At 45.8% G+C, this 22,370-nt stretch overlaps 1 protein-coding gene across 1 annotated transcript; it reads left to right on the top strand.

Moving 5' to 3' along the window:
• The first annotated feature begins 15,466 nt into the window (after positions 1–15,466).
• LOC120893693 (volume-regulated anion channel subunit LRRC8A-like) lies at positions 15,467–16,888 on the top strand. Its single transcript, XM_040295725.1, has 2 exons — positions 15,467–15,826; positions 15,913–16,888. Exons 1-2 carry the CDS (start codon positions 15,789–15,791, stop codon positions 16,841–16,843), a joined length of 969 nt encoding a protein of 322 aa, XP_040151659.1. The 5' UTR covers positions 15,467–15,788; the 3' UTR covers positions 16,844–16,888.
• Positions 16,889–22,370: the final 5,482 nt, after the last annotated feature.

Raw genomic sequence — 22,370 nt, 5'->3', positions numbered from 1 at the left:
TACTCCCAGCACCAGCACCAAATCCATTCATTCAGCAAACCGATACGAAAAGGGATACGTGTACACGGCCTGGCGTTCCGGTGAGAGAGGTCTGTTGTCTTATTTAATTGAATTAAATTATCTCCAAAACCGTGCGCCGTGTGCGGGTTGTCCAGCTCCTTCTGCTCTTCCTGTGCTCCCCGCATGTTCAGCTGTCGGGGGTACGAACGAAGACCGCGACCACCACCATCGCCTTTAGGCCGTTGTTTTTGGGATGGGGGGGGCTGGGGGGACCGTGATTCCGTGAGTAATTGCTAGAGAGGCCGCGGAAGTTCCAAGTTTATCGACCGCGCGCTGCACGAGACGATATGTGTTTCGTCCACCCTTCCCGCGTCTTTGCACCCTTTCCGGGGTCGCGGACTATGTGTGTAGTATGCAAACAAGAGTATCCTTTCCTTTCTACTGCTCTAGCTACTGGGTGTCTGCGTGTGTGTGTGTGCTCCAGCCTTTACGCAAATTATCGACGCAAACCGTACGAAACCGGGGTACGGGGATGATGGCAGTTTGCCTTTGCCTTGGCAAAATGGTGTGCCCGTAATTATTATCTTAATTTGATGCAATCTCGTTTCTCTGTGTTATTATTTTAACCTTTTATTGTTATTGTATTTCGTTTCGTTTCCTCGTTTCGTTTTGTGCAGCCTCCCCTGCACGGGATGTGCGGGAGCATCGATGTTCGGTGAGCTTTAGTGTATTTGTCTTTTTTTCTGTCTGTCTTTGTCGAATCGAATCTGTGGGTGAAGAAAATACGGCGGCATAAAACAAAATGCATATATGCATTTTGTGCGCAACGGGACGATGCAATGGTTGGATTTTTTTCTCTTTTTTTGCAATTTCAGTTCCAGAGGACACCCAGTAGTGGCTGGACAGTGGGATAGATGTGGTGGATAAAATTAAAAAAAATCACTTTCTTAGTTTAATGGGGGGAATTGATGGTTTAAAACATAAATGCAGCTTAACATGTCATTAGAAACCAATGAAATTGAATTATTAAAAAATTAACACTAAACATTTGCACACATTGAGGATGCATCATTTTTGACCCTCATCTTTACCCACTGTCCCACTGGAAAGGAAGGACCGCTACTGTGCAGCAAAATGCATCGCGAGAAGATTGCTGCAAATCTTTCGCCCAATCTTTCGATCTCTTCGTCCGCACTGGCTACACACAAGCCACACTGTACACTGTACAAGGATGATGGTGAGGGGGGGATGAGGCTCCCATAGGCTTTGGAACACCTTCCCCTATTAACCCACTCTCTCTCTTTCCCTTTCTCTCTCTCTCTCTCTTTCTAGCCCTCACTGGGAGTGGGAGAAGGACAGCGGTTGACACATTTGCATTTGCATCTGATCGTCGTTTCCCCCCCCCCCCTTCTCGCTTCGACCCACCGGGGAGGATCGCTCGGCTCGTACCGCTCGGCTTCGTGATAGTTTCCTGCAGGGTAAGAAAAATTATCATTTTGTCACAATGTGTGTGGCTGATTGTCGGTGATAAATTTACACGTTTCAATTAAGACTATTAATTTCTCGGCTTGGTTCGGCCGGCCAGATCGTTGCCCACTGATTGGGTTAATTAATTTATCGCCCCAGTGTGGTGGTGGTGATGGAAAGGGGGAGGGAGGGGGATTTGTTGGAACGGTTTGGGTGGCTTTTTGCACCGGCAAACCGGGAGGGTTTTGTTTGCTTTGCCAGAGATTCGATCCAACCTTCGGCAGTACGGAGGTACTACGCGTAAGCTGTGTATTTATTTTGGTACTTTGGTTGGTCGCGATCGTGTATGTGTGTGTGTGCTCCCGGCTCGATAGCGTCGTGTTGTCGTGTTGGAGCGTTGAGCTTACGGTAACGCTAACCCTCCCCGTCTGCCCGTGTGCGATCGCCCTAGCCGATCGTGATGGATAATTATGCCGATTATGGCGGCGGTACATTAGATGGGCAAATTTATATCCTTCTAGTGAAGAGTGAAGGGAAGGATGGGACGGGGAGAATATTTGCGATAAGTAGCAATTGAACTGTTGGATGAAAAATGTAATTAAAGAACGGAATAATGTTAATTTCAGTATCAATACTGTTGAGCTTAAGTTCTTTAAGCGAACACACAACGCGCTGTGATGGATGCAAGCGCAGGCGAACGAGCAATCGATCAAATAAAATAATGCTCTGTTCTCACCGGCCAGATAATCTCCCCGCCACACACACACAATCATTAATGGAAGAGTTATTCCATTGAACGAGAGCATCCGCGGTTAATCAAGAATGAATGTGTTGTTGCATCATGAATGAATAATTCGGCTTGCTCGTTGCCTTGCCGCGCGGCTTGTTCGGTTCGGTTTGCGTAACAATGAATCAGCGGAAATTTTGTATGCATCTCTGCAGATTCGACAGCGCTCTCTTGTAGTGTCCTCTTTCTTCTACTTCTGCGGGACGCTGCACAAAAAAAAAAACGAACGGGAAGAATTATTCCAAACCGCGAATTCGCCACCGTAATGCCAGAAGCCGATCAGCCGATCCGCCCCGCTGATGGTGCGTAAATTATCGACGGCGATGTTTTAATTCGCGATAATTGGCCCACCCGTTAGTGCGGAGATTCCGGAGGGAAACAGAGAGTGAGAGAAAGAGAGAAAATGAGAAAAATAAAGAAAGAGGACAGGGATGAAGCGAATCGAACAAAATTGGGTCCAAAATCCGTTGCATTTTGTTACGTTTTTCGGTGTGTCATTTTGGATGAGGGTGATTTATTTTGATAACAAATAAAAAATATCAGTATTATTGGTTGCAGCAAATGAGATATTGATAATTATTTTTATTAAATTGAAGGTTTTTCAATAATTTAGACTGAATCCATTTGATGTTGTTTTTTTATTAGATTGCTAAAATTTCAGTCTGTGTCAGTGGAACTATTCATCAAAATATGGAGTAAAAAGTTGTTTTTGCTTAAATTTAGTACTTTCATGCAATTAATAACTCATTTCATACAATTCATTTAGAAAACTTGATTTATTTTGACCAATTTTGAATTTTGCTAGCGTTTTAAAAGTTTTAGCAAAAATGTAATTTATTTTGCGTTGGTGTTTATTGTAACTTGTAACTTGTAACTTGAGCTGTAAACCCAGGCTTAACACGAGGTAAGACTGTACAATCATACGACAAACAACGACAATACAATAATGTTGTTTTATTTATTGTTGAAACGCAACAAATTTACCAAAATTCATTTTAATTTTTCTATTACTCGTAATGGTGGCTCGATTCCTATTGTGTCCTTGAAGTAAGAGTAGCAAAACCCCCCCGAAAAAACTTTGTATAATTGAAAAGGAAATTAATGTTGAAGCTTCATTGGCTTAAATATGAATAGAATATGCTGTTATATTATCGAATATAGCGATAACTTCATAATAACTGTAGTCATCTCAGACTTGTAAGAATGTGCTTTGTTTTTGATGCATTGCCCGTACTCCGGTTTTGCAAAAATTTGGATTTTTTTATTATTATATTATTATACGTTTTTTATTGAAGTCGCTTACTTTTGTTATTATTTATACATTCTTCTTCTTCTTCTTTGGCTCAACAACCGTTGTCGGTCAAGGCCTGCCTGTACCACTAGTGGGCTTTGGCTTTCAGTGACTAATTGATTTCCCCCCATAGCAGGATAGTCAATCCTACGTATGGCGGCACGGTCTATTTGGGGATCGAACCCATGACGGGCATGTTGTTAAGTCGTCGAGTTTTTGAAATACTTTTAGCCCAGAACCCATTCAACTGTACACATCTGCTTAAAACATTTACGAAACATTGCTCAAAAGTATATACTTTCATCGCCCTCGTATGTAAAGGATATTCCGCCCTACCCGCCATAATCGATTGATGGATCGATTTCTGATGGCATTTTTTTGGGAAACAGTTTCTCCCAACAACCCAACTTCCTCCACCTGACAGTTATCAGCTCGCGTTTGATTGAGCTCGTTCACACATCATCGTGCCTTAATCGTGCCTTTCTATCGCTTATGGTGTGCTATCAAACGCTTTGTCGTCCGTTTTCCTATATGGATCGTTCCCTGGGGACCAAAGGGACGCAGCAAATAATCGTTGAAGCGCCGTCTTACATTCAACCACGGTTATCAGTAGCTCACGTGGCAGCAAGTACGATTACCAAAACACACAAAGTGAACTTGCGGCAACAAAAGGAAATTCTACTTTTTCCGCTTCGTAATAGATAATAAATAAACGTAAAATGGAACATGCCATGGGGCAATCCCGGCGGAAGGAAGGATCAGCATTGCTTGCCATTTAAAGCTAAGCTGACCAACGCAACGACACAAGCGTGTCTATTCCTCCCATTTACCACGCACAACAGCTCGCACCGTTTCCGGTGGTCGTGGCCATAGGCGGTAGCTAATAATGGACTCGTTAACAAATTAATTATCTCCTTCTCGGACCCTCGGAACACGGGGTGTGAAACACGAGGGTGGAAGCGTTATGGGAGCAAGAATTCATTCATCCTTTTTTTCTCGCTTCTACGTCCTTCTATCACAAGCTCCGTGCTACGTGCTACCGAAAAACGGACAACCAGTTGTTTGACCGTTTATTGTGTGGACGCGCGCACACGTGGGACGGCACCATTGTACCCGGGATTGTTCGCTTGAAAGCGTGCAAGATTCTCGCTGCTTTGGTCGTGAACCACAATGTCTACAATGTGACACAGGGACATTGTTTTGCGGCCCTATTTGCCGGGAGGGGTAGGCGGGGGGTAGGGTAGGCAAAAGGGAGCAAAAATCACTATATAAATAACAGTAACGCACAAAACCGGCCGGCCGGGCCCGCCACTTCCGGGCGCACATGATGATCCCTACGTGGGCCACAAGAGTCGACCAAAATCATGATGCACACGATCATGCTCTTCCTTCGCCGCAGCGGGTGTCTCCAAAAATGGTTTGAGATAATAAAGTCATAAAAATGCCTTTGTTCACACCTTTTGATGGTGCGCGGTGGACGTTGACCCAGGCAGGAAGTTACGCCCTGCCAAACGCGTTAAAGAATGTAGATCCTTCCGTGTGTTTTCCTTTTTTTTTGTTGTTTTCGGCCGCTCTTCGCTCATGTCGCTCTCGCCGCGGGAGGTTTTCTGTCCTGTTGCATGCCGATCCAGTGTCCCGATGGTTGCTCTGACGGATGTGAAGGGCGTGTGCAAAAGTGCAAGTCAGCAGCAGTAGCAACAGCAGCAGCAGCGCCTACTGGGACGGCTCAAATCCAGCTGCCGTGGTCCTTTTTTTTGGTTGTCTTGGTGGTGGCGGTAGGTAACGAGCTGTTAATTGAATCGAATCACGTCCCATTTACTGATTGGTGGCGATGATGGTGGTGGTGGTGGTGGTCGGCTAGTGGTTGGCAACTGTTAGTTTATTGTTTCGCTGTGCTTTTCGGCTAGCGTTATGCGAAGCGGCTCGCAGCTGGCTTGCAGGGGTGTTGGGCTTTTGTGAAGTGTTTGGTTAGCTTTTTGGCGGCCTAATTGTGGTGTAATTGGCCACAAGCTGCTTTGCGGTGAATGAAAAGGAATAGGTGTTTTTGGTTGGAAGCAGTATGATGGTTGTGTTTTAGTATTAAATGTCAGGTATTAATAAAAATGCTACTTGAGAAAATGAAGTGATTTTAAGGGGTTTGGGTGATTTTAACTGAATCTGCTTTTATGGGACGATCACCAGAGCAAAATGATCATCTCAATGGAAACAAAATGTGAAGAAAAGTGTGATCTTTGCATTGCTTTGCTGAACAATTTAAACAATTAGTAGCACCGCGCTTATTTATTACCAGCGTAAGGTGTAACTTAATCGTACAAAACACTTTACAAAAACCCCTTTCCTCTTGCGCAACTGCACCCCCCTTCCCCTTCTTTATGATGTACGACAAACGGAACAGGGCGCCAAACTGCAATAAGTAAAAATTGTAATAAATTATCAAGCGGTACAACCCAAAATCCTCCTGCCAAGCCATCAGGGAAAAATGCCTTCTCTCCAGCTGCTATTTTTAAATTGCATCCCGAAAATGCATTCATTTTGTGGCCCTCCCTCGCTTTTTCGCTCGCAACACACTACGAAACGAAGATAAATAATATTGAATTACTTCACCTCGCACTTTACCGAAACAGAATCCTTTCTCCCCCTTGTGCTACGCTGTGCTTTTTGCCATGTCGTGCCGTGGTTGGCAGGAAGTTGTCATCAAATTATGGTTCCCCCGTTGCATTTAAGGGTCCATTGACTTGCTTCTACTGCTACTGCTTAACTGCAACGTGCGTTCTCCCCTTTTGCCTTTAACCGTTTTATTTCGTAGTTCTTTTTTTTGTAATTTTTGGGTAGAAAAAGCAAAGGGGGCAAACGATCTATTAGATACAAATTTGTCATCCAGTTGTTGATAGTTTGTCACCTTGCCTTGCCCGGGTGGAGGAGTTGGGGATCATAAAGTTGGGTGAGTTGCATACAAAAAAGGCTGAGACGGAGAGAGCACTCTAATTGACGTAAATGGTTTGTTTTTTAGTGTTGGGACCCCTTTTTTCTCTCTCTCTCTCTTATCTGTTAATTGTGAACAAAAAACCACAGGTTAGAGATTGGTAATTGAAAGTGCTGACTGGGATGTAATGGGAAGCAGTTAAATTCTTTTAAATCGGTGACAAATTTAATGGCAAAAAGTGTTTCTCTTTTCCCCTTTATTTTTTTTTATCCGCCCCGAGATGCAGACGCGAGATCTGAGACGCTTTTCGGAAAACACGGATACACGGCACGGGCCACGGAGAGGTCAAACACATCCATCGATCCCTTTAGTCTCACATCCTTCTTGGGAGGGTGCTTTTTTGATCGTCAGTTTTACGAGGTAAAACATGTGTCAAAAACCCGCAAACCCCAGCGCACAACACTTACCCGTACCCCCGAGCGCAACAAACAAACGCGAAGGGTTGCGGCGTGGTGGTTGAGAGATCGAGTTCTGGCGGTGGCGCTGGAAAATCGATACTATTCGAAAATACACACACACACGCACACAACCGGTGACGACGTGTTTTGACTGCGGGAAACGGTCGGGATTTGATGAAACAATAATCGTTCGCTTGCATCGCTCTACACTCGCTACGCAAAACAATTATTGATGCGCGTATGACAGGTTATTGACAGTGAAGGATTAGTTTTGTCGACACTGAAAGTCGTGTTTCCCCGCGAAGAAGCGCTTTTACCGGGAAAGGGGTTTTGGTTTCCGTCAATTTGTGGGAATGTTTTAAAAAGGACACATTGGGAAACAAGAAACAAGATGAGTGAAATTGAGTTGAGTTTTAGAATGATGTTGTTGGTTACTTTTAAAAGCGGAGTTTTATGACTTTTATTGTATTTTTTTATTTTATTTTATTTTTTATTTTATTAATTGCTCGGCCACGTTGGGTTACAGCAATAGTGCTTACTGACTATAGTATACAATTATTCACGAAGGAGTTGGAAGGAGTTTATGGTACGGAAAAGGAGCGAAGACGGGATCGGTAGACAGGATAGGATATGTTGAAATCGAACAGATCAGAAGTACTATTAAAAGACGACATAGCTCTTACAAAAGGCTCATTGCGAGCAAAACGTGTACGACATATAGGTAACTGGAGACGAAAACGATAACGTAAGGTGCGACAAGGTGCATACAAATGTAAGCGCGACAGAAGTGAAGGAGTATCAATCGTATTGAGCAATATGCCAGCGACGAAAGAAGCCTGAGCGACCGAGAGGCGGTGCTCCAACTTGGCAAGGCCTAATAGAGTGCATCTATCGTCATACGAAGGAAGCGGAATAGAGTGATGACCCAGCGACCTACGAAATACGATCCTTGTAAAACGTCTCTGGATCCTCTCAATCCTTTGGAGCAAAGATAGTTGAACAGGAGACCAGATGACACAGGCATATTCCAGTACGGAACGGACCCAACAACAATAAAGGGACTTAAGACAAAAAGGATCACGAATTTCAGTGGACATGCGACAAATATAACCAAGACTTTTGTTGGCCTTGTTGATGACATAGTCCGTGTGCTCCTTGAAAGAAAGACTCGGGTCAAAGAGTTTTAACATGCTTTAACATGCTTTTCTTATTTGGACTGCTTGAATGGTTCATAAATCATTGCAACTTGATATCTGTTAATGAGAATACAACTGTTTTAAGAATAAGCTACTCAAAAATTGATTAATTTTGGTAAAAAAAAGCTTCTTATTTACTCTCTCTCTCTCTCTCTCTCTTTTTCTCTCTCTCTCTCTCTCTCTCTTTCTATCGTTTGACTACTATTACTTGTACTTTATTGCTAAAAAATGGTATTAAAAACTTCGCCATAAATCTTTCCAATCGCAATCAATTTTGAATGCCTTCACTTTGCTCTTTTACGCTGTTTTTGTGAGTGTGCGTGCTAGTGCTGGGCATCAAATGCATCAATTTTTCTAAATTATGAGAACCACCACCAAAATGTTTATTAAAACGGAAAGCACCATCTAATAAAGGGGCGGCTGTGTTTATCACAACACATAAATATTGCTGCGAGCTAATTCACTCAAAAACCAAACGTCCAAAAAAACAACACGGAAAAGAAACACTCGCTACTAGCTACTAGCTATTGCTTTTGCTGTTCAAATCCAACAAACGAACAACGCAAGGAACAAACGAAAGAAAAAAAAATCCATCACTTAATCACACACACACCCGCCAAAATGATGATGATCGCTTACTTTGTAAGTAGCAGTGCCTTCAAGCTGGCACATTTCGCCTCGAGAAACGCAATTTCCATTTAGATGGCCCCTCTTAGTCCATAGAGCAGGGGCTACCGCTCCAAGAATCACATGTTTCCCTATCTCTTCTTCTCCTGCAAAGTAGTGTTACGATCGTTATTTAAGCTACGATCGTAGGCCGTACCTTTGCTTTGCTCTGCTCTATCGAAATGGTAAATAAATAAACAGATTAGAGGCAAACTTGTTTGACAAACGCATCGTGTGCGCGATCTGTTGCACTTTTGCTGGCCCCCTCCTTTCCCGAACACCACACTACACACACCCACGCATCGAAGGTCGATTTAATGTAAGAGGGAGGAGGTAGAACTGTGTGTTTTTATTTGGGAAATTTGTGTGTGTTTTTTTGTTCCAAACGTTCCAACGAAGCGCAGGCTCATTAAGGCGTTTTACATCTGTTTTTACCGCGACTGATCGGTGTTGGGTGCGATCGTGCAAAGGCAAAAAAAAAGACGCCAAACCTCTCTCCCACTGAACCATAGACCATTAAAAATGTTTGAAAATATCTTAACGATAGTTACTGGTGATGTTGTTTTTTTGTGTTTCCCACTTCCCATGGTTTTTAGTGATTTTGTAGGAACGTTACAGAAGCACACCTCTGTGTCTGTTTGGGGTGTGTGTGTGTTTTTTGTCTAGGATTTTGTGTTTTTCTAATTCTCTCTCTCTCTCGCTCTCTCTTTCCATGGTTTTGCGATGTTTTCTCGAGCCCTCTCCTGCACACACACACACACATTTAGGGATGCGGTGGCAACGGCGGCGGTCGCGGTGATTTATGACTGACTGAAGATGAGTCCCACCCTACGGGGGTGGATTTGAGTGAGCGCGGGATTATGAGGGAGGTTTAAGTACACGCTGTGACGCTGTGCGTTTGACGGGTTGGTCTTTTCCTTCCCCGTCCCGTAACCTCATCTCGTGGCTTGTAAGCCATTTAGCTGCTGGGATGCGATGGGATTTGTTGTCTATTTCCTATTTCCCCTTGAAAAAACACAAACACACACCTCAAATAGTGATGCATTTTGTGTGATAGAAGTATCCCATCCGAATGTGACTTAATAAATGTGTCCACTCGAGTGATTTCGATCCACAAGAAGCTTCCTTTTTTGCTGACCCGACATCATTATACAGGGGATTCTGATCGATCGATCGAAGGGGTAATTCATTCGGCTCTGCTGCCACTCTTTCATCACAACAGCTGCTTCCGCTTCCGACCACTTCCCAAAAAAAGGCCACCACAAAGTGGACAATCCAGTGGAGGGGGGAGGGGGGGGATATAATCGAGACCAGAGTTGCCGAAAATGGTCGAAAAACCCCAGACGAAACTCCATTTTTAGTTGATCAATTATTCAGATCCACTCATCATCAGCTCTCAACCGTCGTTTGTTGGTCTGGCTTTGTTGTGACTCTGTGGCTGTGTGCTACGACAAACAAGTTCTACGTTGGTGCAGTTTTTAATTTAAAATTATACTTTTCTCTTCATCTCTCAAAAGCTTTTAGTCATCATGGATGGAAGGCTGGATGGAGCGCGTTGGTGGTACGATGGATTAGTGCAAAGATCGCTGGCACTGGTTGGCTTTCGCCATCACAAACTCTCTGATTTTGGACGAAAGTTAAATGTTAGAGGATTTTGGGGGCTAATTCTCTGCTAAAGCAACTCATTTGACTTACAAAACCAATGGCATGACTCTCTTAATCAAGTGCAGCCGGCCTCCGTTAACCGTAATGGCTGCACTGTCTCAAAACACCTGAGACACAACAGCGGAGGAAACGCGAGGGATGTGAGTGATTGCAGACGCTAATTCTGGGGCCTTAGCGTTGCGTCCTCAGCAAACTTCAGCAACAAACGAGGAGAGAGAGCACTCGATATGAAGATGTCAACGTTGAGTTCTTCATGGAGTCGTGCGCCCTTCCGCAAAGCCCCATGAACCGATGAGAGGACAGCAAGTTGTCAGCCGCTTGTCTTGCTCATTAGTGGGTCCAGATGTAAAGAAGTCCTGATGAGCCGCGAACGCGTAATGCTTCTTCCCCATTTTTTGTATGTCTGTGCCTGTGTGTGTACTTCATCCATTAAAACTGTACTGTAAGGGGGGTTTGTTTTTTCTTCATGTATGTGTACTCTTCCTCCCGCTGGTGAAACTGCACAAACTCTGCTGTCTTTGTACGTGTCGTGTTGAAGTGGCAAAGTGATCGAACCCACCACACACCGCCACAAGAAAAAAGCGGTGAAAGATCCACAAGCCAAACATACAGAGCTTCTTTCACGCGATTCCACCTTGGTCCACGTCGGTTACGGTTCCCCTTTCGGCTTTGCTCCCCCGCCAGCAGCAGCAAACAGGGCAATGATTAATTTATGTTGATTTTGCACCGTTTTCACACCGATCAGCTCGTGAGACGATCGCTGATGAGAAGGGCTCGTTTGGGTGTGTGTGTGATGATGCTGCTGCTGCTGTGAGCTATGTGATGGACAAGGTGAATCCGATGGAATCCATCTCCAATCCATCCATTGCACGATCGGCGCGAAGAAGGCATCACCAACAATTACGCCTGAAGCGCCTGGCGCGCGCGCGCGCTCGCTCGCGATCGCTCCTTCGGAGACCTTTCCAAGCAAACAACAGAACGAAAAATATGATGATGTCTGTTGAAAGTGGATAAAGAGAGAATTTTATAACAAAACACAAACACGAAAGAAAGAACTGACAACACAACGGGTTATGCGGTTGACTGAACACCTTCCTCGTTGTGCAAAGATATGGAATTCTAAAACACAAGATCGGGCGCGGGGTGTGTGTGAAGGATACATTAATTTTCCTTCGATCTCGTTCGTTCTGCTCGCCTTCTTGCTGTGGCTGTGACGAGGCTGACGATTAGAACTGGACTCCGTTGGCTCGACTGGCGACTGGAGCGCCAATCTGGCTGGCATTGAGACAAAAGCATTCCAGGGTTCCAGGGGCTTGCTTTTTGGCTGGAGGAAGGGTTTTGTTTTGATTTGTTCAAATGCTTCTCCCGTCGGGGACACGCTGTGATTGTACGCATACGGGATGACTGATGTGCTGTGCGCTGTGTGTGCTTGGAGTGGAATTCCTAAACTCCCTCCCTCTTAACCCCCCTTTGCGTGTGTGATTAGGCGTACTCCTCGGTGCCGTAAAAGCGCGAGCTTGATCGATTTTACCGGCGTGAGAGTGAAGGGGTTTGTCAGTTGTTGGCCTTTCGGAGATTTTTAAATAAATCAATATCACACGCTTTGACGTGCGCGATAGAGACTGATGAGTCTGAGGCAGTTTGGAACCGTTTGGAGAGAAATGTTAAATGGGAATGGATAAATAAAAAAGGCTCAACGATGCTGTAAAGTCCACATTATATGGGAGGATTTGAAGTGTAGAGATGTTTCAAAATGTGTGGTAAAATGTCATGAAATAGTTTAGCGATAGCTTTACTGGAGCTTACTGGAAGCTCCAAATGGAAATAAATTGTAAGAGATTGACTTAATGCATTGAAAGTGCAGAACTATTATTAGTTTTATCTGAAATTAGAACTGGTTTGTTGGATGTTTCATCAGTTCTGTATCATTGAGTATTTACATACGGTCAATAATTCATTCCCCATCCCCGCAATGGATATTTAAAGACTTTCAATAATTAATTAACTACCAAAGATTCGAATTCACGACTCTTTCCCGGTGGCATATTTTCCCCCAATTTGGTTAAGCTGATAATCTACCTGAATCCATAAAAACCATCCTTGCTCCGTTTTTCAATATCAATTAAAGCTGATCTCGTTTGAGGCAAATTGCGGACTCATTAAGGAAATTGCCCTCCCCCCCATCTCTCCCCAAACCATCCAATAACTCTTCCATCGCAATCGCTCCAAAAACCCCGAATTACGCATCCGACTAACCAGAGCGACCTCCGGAAGCTGTTTATTATGGCATTACACAGGGGCTGCGGTGTGCCCACGGCGTGTATCGGGGCTCGGGTGTGCTTATCACCACTAAATATCCCTTCCATATGCAAAACCATTAAATCACTTTTATTGATATTTGCTATCAAAAACTACAGATTGTAAAAAAAAGGGGGAAAGCGAGGATAGCGAGAATGTAAAGAGCAAACCCAGCCCACATGCACCCAACGCGGTGGTGTTGGGTCCGGAGTGAAACACACAAAACCTGCTAATGGTTGATTATGGCCAGTTGTAGAGAGGCTTCCAGAACGGGGGTAAATAAAAAGCAAAACATGCCCCGTTTCTCAACATCTTCTGTCGCTGTCTGTCTGCGTTCGTGTGGTATTAAACTTAAAGGCAGAGGTTGAAAACCAAAATCAGCGCCACCGAATGACAATTACTGTCAACGCTAACTGTCAATTCGAATGCGTTGTTTTCCTATTTTTTTTTTTGCAAATGCTGGGAATGCTTTCGCACTGCAACCCTTGCGTGGGATAAAAACAAAGTGATGCTAATCTCTTCCCCCGAACAGCTTCTTGCACTGCCCGCGCACTGCAAGGGTTAAGCTTACTTCACTTTAACTAATGGCCGACACTCTTTAAGCAAATCACCGCGCCTACTTAGTTCGCCGGCTCGGCTTGCGGTCTGGTAGCTTATGGAGCGCATAAAACTGTCACCAGGTGCCTTGCCTTGCCTTGGGCACCGGGCAACCCACGGCCCATCCAAGCATGCCACAGGGTTTGCGGTTTTGCGGCACACTTCTCGACGCAAAGCAAACCCCTCCCGATCTGCAACGAAAAAGGTCTGAGAATCACCTGGCATATAGGCAACATCGAGCGAGCACGAGCACGACTGGCAGGTGCGATAAAGTAACAATAAAAATATTAATTAATATGCAAACTAACACACACAAGCACACACGTCTACCACCGGAGACACCTTCTGGAAGAAAGAGACTTGCGGCGGCCCGGTCTGCGGTTTGCACTTTCGGAAGTCGTCTGACCGATTCCTGATCCTTTCCCCTGATCTGAGCCATAAAGTAGTGAAACTTATTGGAAAATCGATACCGCGTACGATCGCGTACGGAAGGAAACACACAGCAGAACCACCGGCACACAGTCGTTCTGAGCGGTCGTGAGCGGCTTAAAGTCGCACTGCCGAGTGGTGGTGCCACATTAAAGCAGGGTAAAGGCGCAGACGGCAAAACCACCAGCCCATGTATCGAGTGACAGTTTTATGCGACATTTCGGGCGGCTTTCGAAGGCGCCGGAAGCCGTTAGAGCTAATGGTTTGTGTACGTGTGTATGTGGTTGTGTTGGCATGTTGTTGTTGTCGTTGTTGTGTTTGGACCAGGGTGGGCCGACAACCGCCAAGAACCGTTGGGATCGATCGTTTGACCCTGTCGGGTCTGTTCAATTCCGGGATAAGGTCAACCAACCAACCAAAAAAAAACGAACATTGGAACATGCATACATGCAGACTGTTTGCGGAGCGGAAATAGAATTGAAATGCACGTTAATGTTAAACATGATTAGAAATCGACACGAGGTGAGTTTAAATTTTAAAACGTATGATTTCCGCTCTCCCCCATATCGATACAGGAAGAAGCATTGGAATGAAACGGGCTTGAAGAACTGGAAGAATGCTTTATAGATGGCTTTTTTACGCTACCGCAAAGGCATTCTGCACGTGAGGAAACTGGCAAAATGTCCGCCATCTCGGTGCTATTTTGTGGTTCGCATAGAATGGAAATTCAATTTCCTGTCCCACACAAGGACACACACGTGCGCACACCCAACAAACGAATGTACTCCTTCACCCGTCCCTTCAAGTGTTATCCTTCATCACGTGGCACAAAATCAAATAAATTCCTCCTGAGCATGTCTTCGTCGCCCTTCCCAGAGCTAACACATTAAAGACGACAAGCTGTGTCACCGAAACCGAAGCGGAGGGGGAAAGAGGAGTCGCTTTTGTATGATCTTTAAAATCTTAAGAAAACTTTCGCCTCCCTTTCGTGTCGAGTTGGATCTCGTCGTCGCTTTGATATCATCGAACAGTTTGATATCGTCGAAGTGAAGAGTCGTGACCACCCGTACCACCCCGGGGTGGAGGGCTGGAGGTGGTATTATTTATTCACCATTAACCAACCAACCACCGCCGGTCACGCTCGGGCGGGACCGAAACCCCGGACCGAAACAGATGGTACAGTGCGTGTGTCTGTCCTTTAATGGGAGCAAAACACCGTCTTAATTACCGACGGATGACAAGTCTTGTGATGATTGTTTGATCAACGCTGGGGAGACGGAAACGTAATGAAATAAACACCTCCTCACGGACGTTGGCACGGTGAAGTTTATGGTAGGATGATGGGAAAGCGTCTTGGAATGATTTGCAATCGGAGGGTTTAAAGTGCTCATAAAACATGCACAAAGTGTCATTATCGGTGTCATTAAAGGATTGATGCTTTGCGCGATGAGCTGCAATCAGTTTGGTAGACGTAGAAGAAGACGTTTCAATCAATATCTGGTCCTTCGAACCGGATTCCAGTAGCCTAAGGATTGTGTACATATAATTTTTATCATTTAAAATAGAAAACACATCATGTACTAGTGATTCCAGTTCTTTCCTGTAACGTTTAATGCTGGTTTAGAAGTCGCTCAGTCAGCTGCCCCATGTCGCATGCCCCAACTGACGCACCAGCCAACCAGGGCGCACTGAACGCGCGCAAACTGTGACAAACAAACGTATCAAAACGAACCAAACAAATAAATAACACGTTGTTTTGCTGCTGGATAGATGGACTCTCCGTTCTCCGTTAATCTAGAGCGCAACCTTCTTGTGTAAAGGGGGCTCCCCTCCACCCCCAAAACAAAAGCCAATAAATAGACCCAGAATCCACGGTGCCACGATCAATGTGGAGCGAACCGGCAAAGCAACGATCCGGTCCAAAAACGACGTCGCACCGATCGTCGTCAACCGCTCTCTCTCTCTGTCTCTCTCGGTCTCAGTCAATTGATAACAAACAACGCAGGAGGCCATGTTGACGATGGCACGCTACCGGGACGTGATACTGCTGTAAGACGACGCATCACGCTGCCAGAAGCGTACTGCGAAACCTACTTTGATTGATTCCTTTCCTTTCTCGCTTCAAATTGTTGCAGGGCCTTGGCAGGTCTGCTGTTCCTAGCGGTGGTAGGCAGTGTGTATGGCCGTGCCGTGCCTCATCATCGTCGCCGGGGCGACAAGCGTGTTGGCCGACTGCAAAATGTGACACTTACCAACGCGACCCTTTCCGCGATGGCACAAACGGGCGGTGGCGGTGAACTCTCGCTCGACGGCTGCCAGATTGACCACTTCGGGCCGGCACTGTTCGCGCTGCTGCAGCGCACAGACTGTCTGACGCTTCGCGGTGGCCACATCCCCTCCGTGTCGTTCCATTCCCACACGCTCGATACGCTCGTGATCGATGCGACCGGTCTGCGAATGTTCGATGTAGCCGGCGGGCCCGCTGGAGCCCCGTACGAAAAGCTCCGAATACTGCACATCACACGCACGCGGCTGGAGCGGCTGCCAGCGCGCCTCTCGCTGCTGGTGGGCCTAAAACGGTTGGACCTGTCGCAGAATCAACTAACCCACATCGAGCTGGACGTGCTGGGTGCGATGAGGCGGCTGCGCGATCTCGACCTGTCCGTGAATCAAATCGCGCGATTGGACGCTTCGCCCGAGCTGCAGCTGGCGGGCCTCCGCAACCTGTGGGTCAGCTACAATCGGTTGCGCTCGTTCGGGGCCTTCCCGGGCGCGTTCCCGGCCCTGGACACGGTGCGCCTGATAGGGAACCGGTGGCACTGCGGCTGGGTCGATCGGGCCCGGGCCGACATCATGCGTCACGGGATCACGGCGTTCGGTGCTGATTACGATTGTCCCGGCGAGCGCCAGGGTGGACTTTGCTGCTACGATGACGTGCCGGGCGAGGTGGTGGCGATCGAGCAGACGACGACAGCCGGTGAGGCCGGTGCTGATGATCTCACGCTGCGGGCATCGAATCGTAGCACGATCGAAGTTCGGTACGGGGATGTGGAGCTGTTTTTGTGAAACAGAGGGCAAATGGAATAAATTTAAAAAGAAATGGTTTGAATTCAAACCACTCTTGTGCATCTTTTTTTCTATTTGCGTTCCTGTTTTGGGGGAACAGTATCGACCCTGATCGCCCAAAAAAAAAACCCCTTTTCAAAGCCGTTCGTCCATCATCATCCTTTAATTGAAAGAGATTATCAAAGTGATAACCCATATTTATACTATTTGCCCGTTAAGAGCCTATTATGCTTCACTAGAGAGCAACAAAAAAAAACCCCTCGCAGACCCTGCTCGAGATGGCATTTAATGAAAAATGGATTAATTTCAATAAAGGGAAACCTCGCACATGCTTTTTATTGTGTACCGCGCGTTCGCTTGCTGTGCCCGTTGGCCAAAGTGAGCAAGAGCTACAAATCTGAACCATACACGGGTTCTATCATGGCGAAAGAACCGAACCAATCGAAACGGCGCATAATCAGCTCACCACCACCACCACGAGATATGGTCCCTTCCAAGGCACGGGTTGCTTCACAAAGCGAGGAAAGCCAGCATAAGATTTTGGGTTGCCTGGTTTGAGAATCAATTGGGAAATTATTCGATCGGGGTAAATGCTCCCCGTCGGGTTCAAATTTGTCACGGCACAAACTGATCGAAACCCGCAGCCAAATGCGTACATTCGGCGGCGGCGATGACGGCGGCGGTTTATGATTGTATTGGGTACGCGTGGAAGTAGTGGCCGATCGCATTCGCATTCCTTGGGCTAGAATTTAATTAAGCCGTCTTTTATTAACGCGGGTTTAGGCTTTTTGTTTGTGTGTTTACCGGCGCCCGGCTTGTGGTGCTGGCGGTGGGCTGTTGGGTGAGTAAAATTCTGCCAAGGAATGTTTGGCTTTTCTTTCGAAAGGCACAAAAAGGCCTACCCCCTTTTTAGGGGTAGAAGAACTTTTCCACTTTTCACGTATTCGAGAAAGTAAAACGGTGAACAAACTCTCTCTCTCTGGCTCTTCTGTGCCATCGTGCAGTTTCCATTACCGAAATGAGTTGCTCGTCCGCGGTGACCAGTGCCGAACGGTGCTCACAATTACTAATCAGCCAACCCGGAGATGGGTGGGTTACATTAAGAGAAATGACATGAATGCAAAATACAAAAAAAGGAGTAAAACAACCAAAGCTTTCATAATTATCTTCAAAAAAAGAGAGAAACTCTGAGGCTAGACACCAAACAAGGCGACCACAAAATGGAAGGTAACTGGTACGGCTTTTGACAAACCAACAAACAAACATCGAAAGATCTGACTGAAGAAAAAGGAAATATTTTGCGAAAAGAAAATAGAGAAAGTTTTATCAAGAAATGGCTGAAACTCGTGACTGGAAGTTGCACATTCGTCTGTACATGTTGCGGAAAGCGTAGCTCCGTCTTCAACGTACTTGAGCGTAATTAAACCAACCACTGGAAAAAGGGGAGTTTTTTCACGGAAAATAAGAAAATCAGGAATAGGAAAAGGAAAAGAAAGCAAATTTATTCTACAAGAAACTTTTCGCTTATTTGTGAACAGCAGCTTCCAAGAAGTTGCTTAAAGGTTTCAACGATGAAAATGCATTTTCTACAATTTTTCTTTAAAAATTAAGCTTTTGCTACAAGTTCAGCTTACCTTCCAAACTTGTATTGAATTGTATAAAACACAACACAAATGTCCTCTCTTGTACAGTGTTCCAGGGGTAGGTTGTCGTTGCAATATCTAGCTGACCTTACATCTGTACTTTCGTGCACCGGTCGCCGGTTTGTGCAAAGTGTGGGAAATCCCGACGACGAGCTGCAACATTTTACCAACCGGTAAATGGCGTTGTTACGGTTACTTCATCGCAAGCAGTTACCTCGGTTGCTAGGTGGCATTTGCACGAACATTCCCACGAACTGGTGATCTGCGTACGCACCACTATTGTACGGTGAAAATTAAGAATAATCTGCATCGCACCGGCGTAACGAGAATCCGGGTGCGCGCTGGGCGATTTAATTTATTTACCGAAAATAAATGCCAACTATTGTTGCTGTTGTTTCGGGCGCGTTCACGAAATTGGTGCACGTATCGGCTGTGTGTGTCGCAATTTTTGCAAAAACCTTAAAGTAACCATTCTTGTTCCCCCATTGCTTGCCATCCTTTACAGGGCTGCTTCAGCTGTACGGCGCGGTGCACACGGTAACTGGATTTGAATATTTTGCCCCTTGCGAAGCGTAACCAAAGTAGGCGAATCGGACGAAAAATCGATCGAAAGATTTCCATCGTCCACCGGGTGTGTGTGTGGCGTGCGAGCAGAGGGGTCGCAATCCATTCTTGCTGCTGCTGGAAAGTGTGATGTAGCTACATGCGAAAGGTCACCTCAATAAATCTCCATACGGTGCAAGGCAATGGTTCGACGTCCGGACGTCCGGAGGGTTCGTTTCTTACCTGTCAAGGCGGGAAACGGGACGGGATTTGAGAAGGACGCTGTCCTTCTTTGAATGCGCAAAAATCAAGCCCTCAAGAAGGGAACCCTTCGGACGGCAGCAGCAGCAACAACAGCAACAGTATCGAACTCGGGTGATAGAATTGAACAAGAACTAGAGCAGCCTGCATCATCATCATCAACATCGTGTCAACCCCCGGGGCAGAAGAAAGTGGGGGGAAATGCAAATTGTGAGTCCTTATTTAAATTTTAACAACCGATCGACTACACCCCGGTCGAGTGCTGATTTTGGTTGTCCGGCGGCCGAATTATGCATCCATTGTTAGGAAAGCTGGTGAGAATATTCCCACCCCATATGACGGCCTGGGTCCTGTTCGATAATCTAATTCCGATTTCCGAAATTCAAGCACACACAAACGCACAACACACATTCGATTCGACTGACGATCCGGCAGCACCGCGGGGTAGCCAACCGTGAATTAGAATGACCTTTGACATTCACGGCGCTGGGGAACGCCGCGTGTGTGTGGTGTGTGTAGCGCTGGTTTATAGTACACTGCCGGAAGTGAGTTTCTGCAAAAATGTGCAAAAACTTAAATCTCCTATAAGAAACGTGACGGAAACGTGCAACCACCGCACCATCATGCCAGACCAGGTCGCGCAATTTTTAGCACATAAGTTCCGCAACCGCGTACGCGACGTGAGGCGACACGACATTTCCACTAGGTTTATGAGGCGTGCAAATAATCTGAGCAAGGGAGCAATACATTCGTAGTGGATGACACACAATGGGAAAGTCGATCGTAAAATAGGTGGTTTTGTTTAGTATTTTTTGCTAGTCAAAGGTATTAGAAGTTGCATATAAATATTTTAAGTGCATTACATTTATCAAATATCAAATGATCTCATTTTCAACCCCAGTGCCATAGTTTTGACACGATTAATTGAACACAATCGCACTGTGTCTCAATTTCCAGCACAACTCCCATTCAGCTAACAACCCCTTTTCGCAACAACAACTTCAACTTTTTTTTTTTTAGTGGAAACCGCACAAGGTCATAAAATGCCACAATATAGCAAAACATATTACTTCACTCCCAAGAGCTGGCTCCTTCCCTACATTCCTTCATGATCGATTTTCACGCAAGTGGCGTAACTCCTTTCACTTTTCACTGCAAGTTCGGGTGTGTGTGCTGCGGAGAAGGGTGCATAAAAATAGGAAACATTTATTTGACATAAAAATCAAATTTAATAATATTTATTGATCCGATTCCCGGTGTGCCCGGGGGTACTCAGACTCCGTCGCCGTACCGTCGGGGTTGATGGCTGTTGTTGTGGGGTTACCTTCTGTTGACGTCTCTTTTTTTCGAAACACTCGAAAGGAGTTGGAAGTGCGTGCCAACGAAGCGTGCTGTCTTTCGATGACTTTCTTTAAGACTACAGGGCCTACCTAGATGGCGGTTTAAAGGCAGAGCCTGCAGCGCATTAGTTCGGTTGATTCGGTTGCTACCCCTGCCCGGGTGGGGTGGCCGTTTTTTTGGTTGGTTCATAGTTTTCCACAGCACAAAAAGGATGCTGTTGTGTCACCCCTCTCGCACATTGAACCAAACCGTAAAAAGAGGTTCGATTCCTTCACTTTCACCCTTGACTTCAAATGCGTCAGAAGGGGCGTCCGAAGAAAGTATTGAATGAAAAGTATTGATCCTTTTATTGGTCCTCCCAGGGGTGGTTGGTGGTTGGTTGGTCGTATCTTAAGAAAAGGGCTTTTACTGTCACTGTGTAGCGTAATCGGCCGTATAAACGCTACGGGAAGACGGCACTTGGGTGGCATGTGTGTGTTTGATTGTGCGCGGTAATCCAGCCGTAACGACACGGGATTACGGCCCCGGTTAAAGGACTTACAAGCGGATCAAGTCGATGGGAAGACACAGACAAAAAACGAGCCCGTCCGAGGGGGAAAGGGGTCGTCCATTGATGGTGCGGCTTTACTCGGTTCAGTTACCCGATCGACCACGATGATGATGATGATGATTATGTGATGATGGTGGTGGTGGTGGCAGGCAACCACACACCGTTCACTGTTGACAGACTGGTTCAACAGTGGAAAGTGTTTGATGTAATGATGGTAACAGGATAAATCCGCTTCCGTACTAACGGTGGAGGGGGGAGTTTGCAGTGCTTAGGAAGTTGGTTGAAGCCGATTGGAAGTCATTAGGAAATGAGCGACTGTAAAAAAACGGCCCCTCATTGAAAGGGGGAAGCGAAGTGTTTGACGTTGATGAATTTATCAAATTTGTCCAAAGGATCGTGTGGCGCTGGAATAAATCACGACTCTGCCTGTTTCCCCGCTCACGGGTGTTGCATTGCGCTTGAGGTGGAATCGTGTTCTGTTTGCTTTCCAGTGTAGCCAGTTTCCGTTACAGTTTCAAAAAACAAACAACCCTCTAGAAGTCTTTTTCTCACCATTTTCTGCAGCCTCTAGTGCCACAATACACTTCCAATTATCTACGGGATATAAATATTGGCAATGGATGTGGACAGATCTGCATCAAACCGGGCTACCGGGCTAATCTGTTCCTGTTTCTGATTCCACGCTTCCATCCCAAAAGGGAATTAGATTTCATTTCCCGGAAAGAAAAAGCCTTACTCTATCACATGTAAAACAGTTAAAAGAAAAGGAACTTAAAAAATGCCCTTAAAAAACTGAGCGATATTGTCTAATCGCTTTTACGCCGGGCGCCAAAAACCGAAACCGCTCGCACCGAAATTTGCAAACACAACCGTAATCCCAAAAGTGGCCGCTCCGTTACCCAACCGTCCGGGAGTCCGGGAGAGTTAATCGAAACAACAACACACAAGAAATTAAACAAAAAAAACGAGTCATTCAAGGCTAAAAAAAAAAAAATCACTCCATACAAAAGCATCCCGCGACCGGTGCCACGGCAACGATCATAACAATGAAATCCAATTATCTACGAACATAAACATTTCATTTACATGAAGAGCACCCAGATCTCAGGACCAGCCCAGCCCGTTCGAAGATCGAAACAAACATCCTCAGCCTCCTAGATGCTGTTTTTTCTGTCTTTTTGACAGGAGC

This window comes from Anopheles arabiensis, chromosome 2 (assembly GCF_016920715.1).
Source record: "Anopheles arabiensis isolate DONGOLA chromosome 2, AaraD3, whole genome shotgun sequence".
NCBI lineage: Eukaryota > Metazoa > Arthropoda > Insecta > Diptera > Culicidae > Anopheles > Anopheles arabiensis.
The sequence above is the reverse complement of the archived record's forward strand: the minus strand, read 5'-3'. Positions and strand labels throughout refer to the sequence as shown.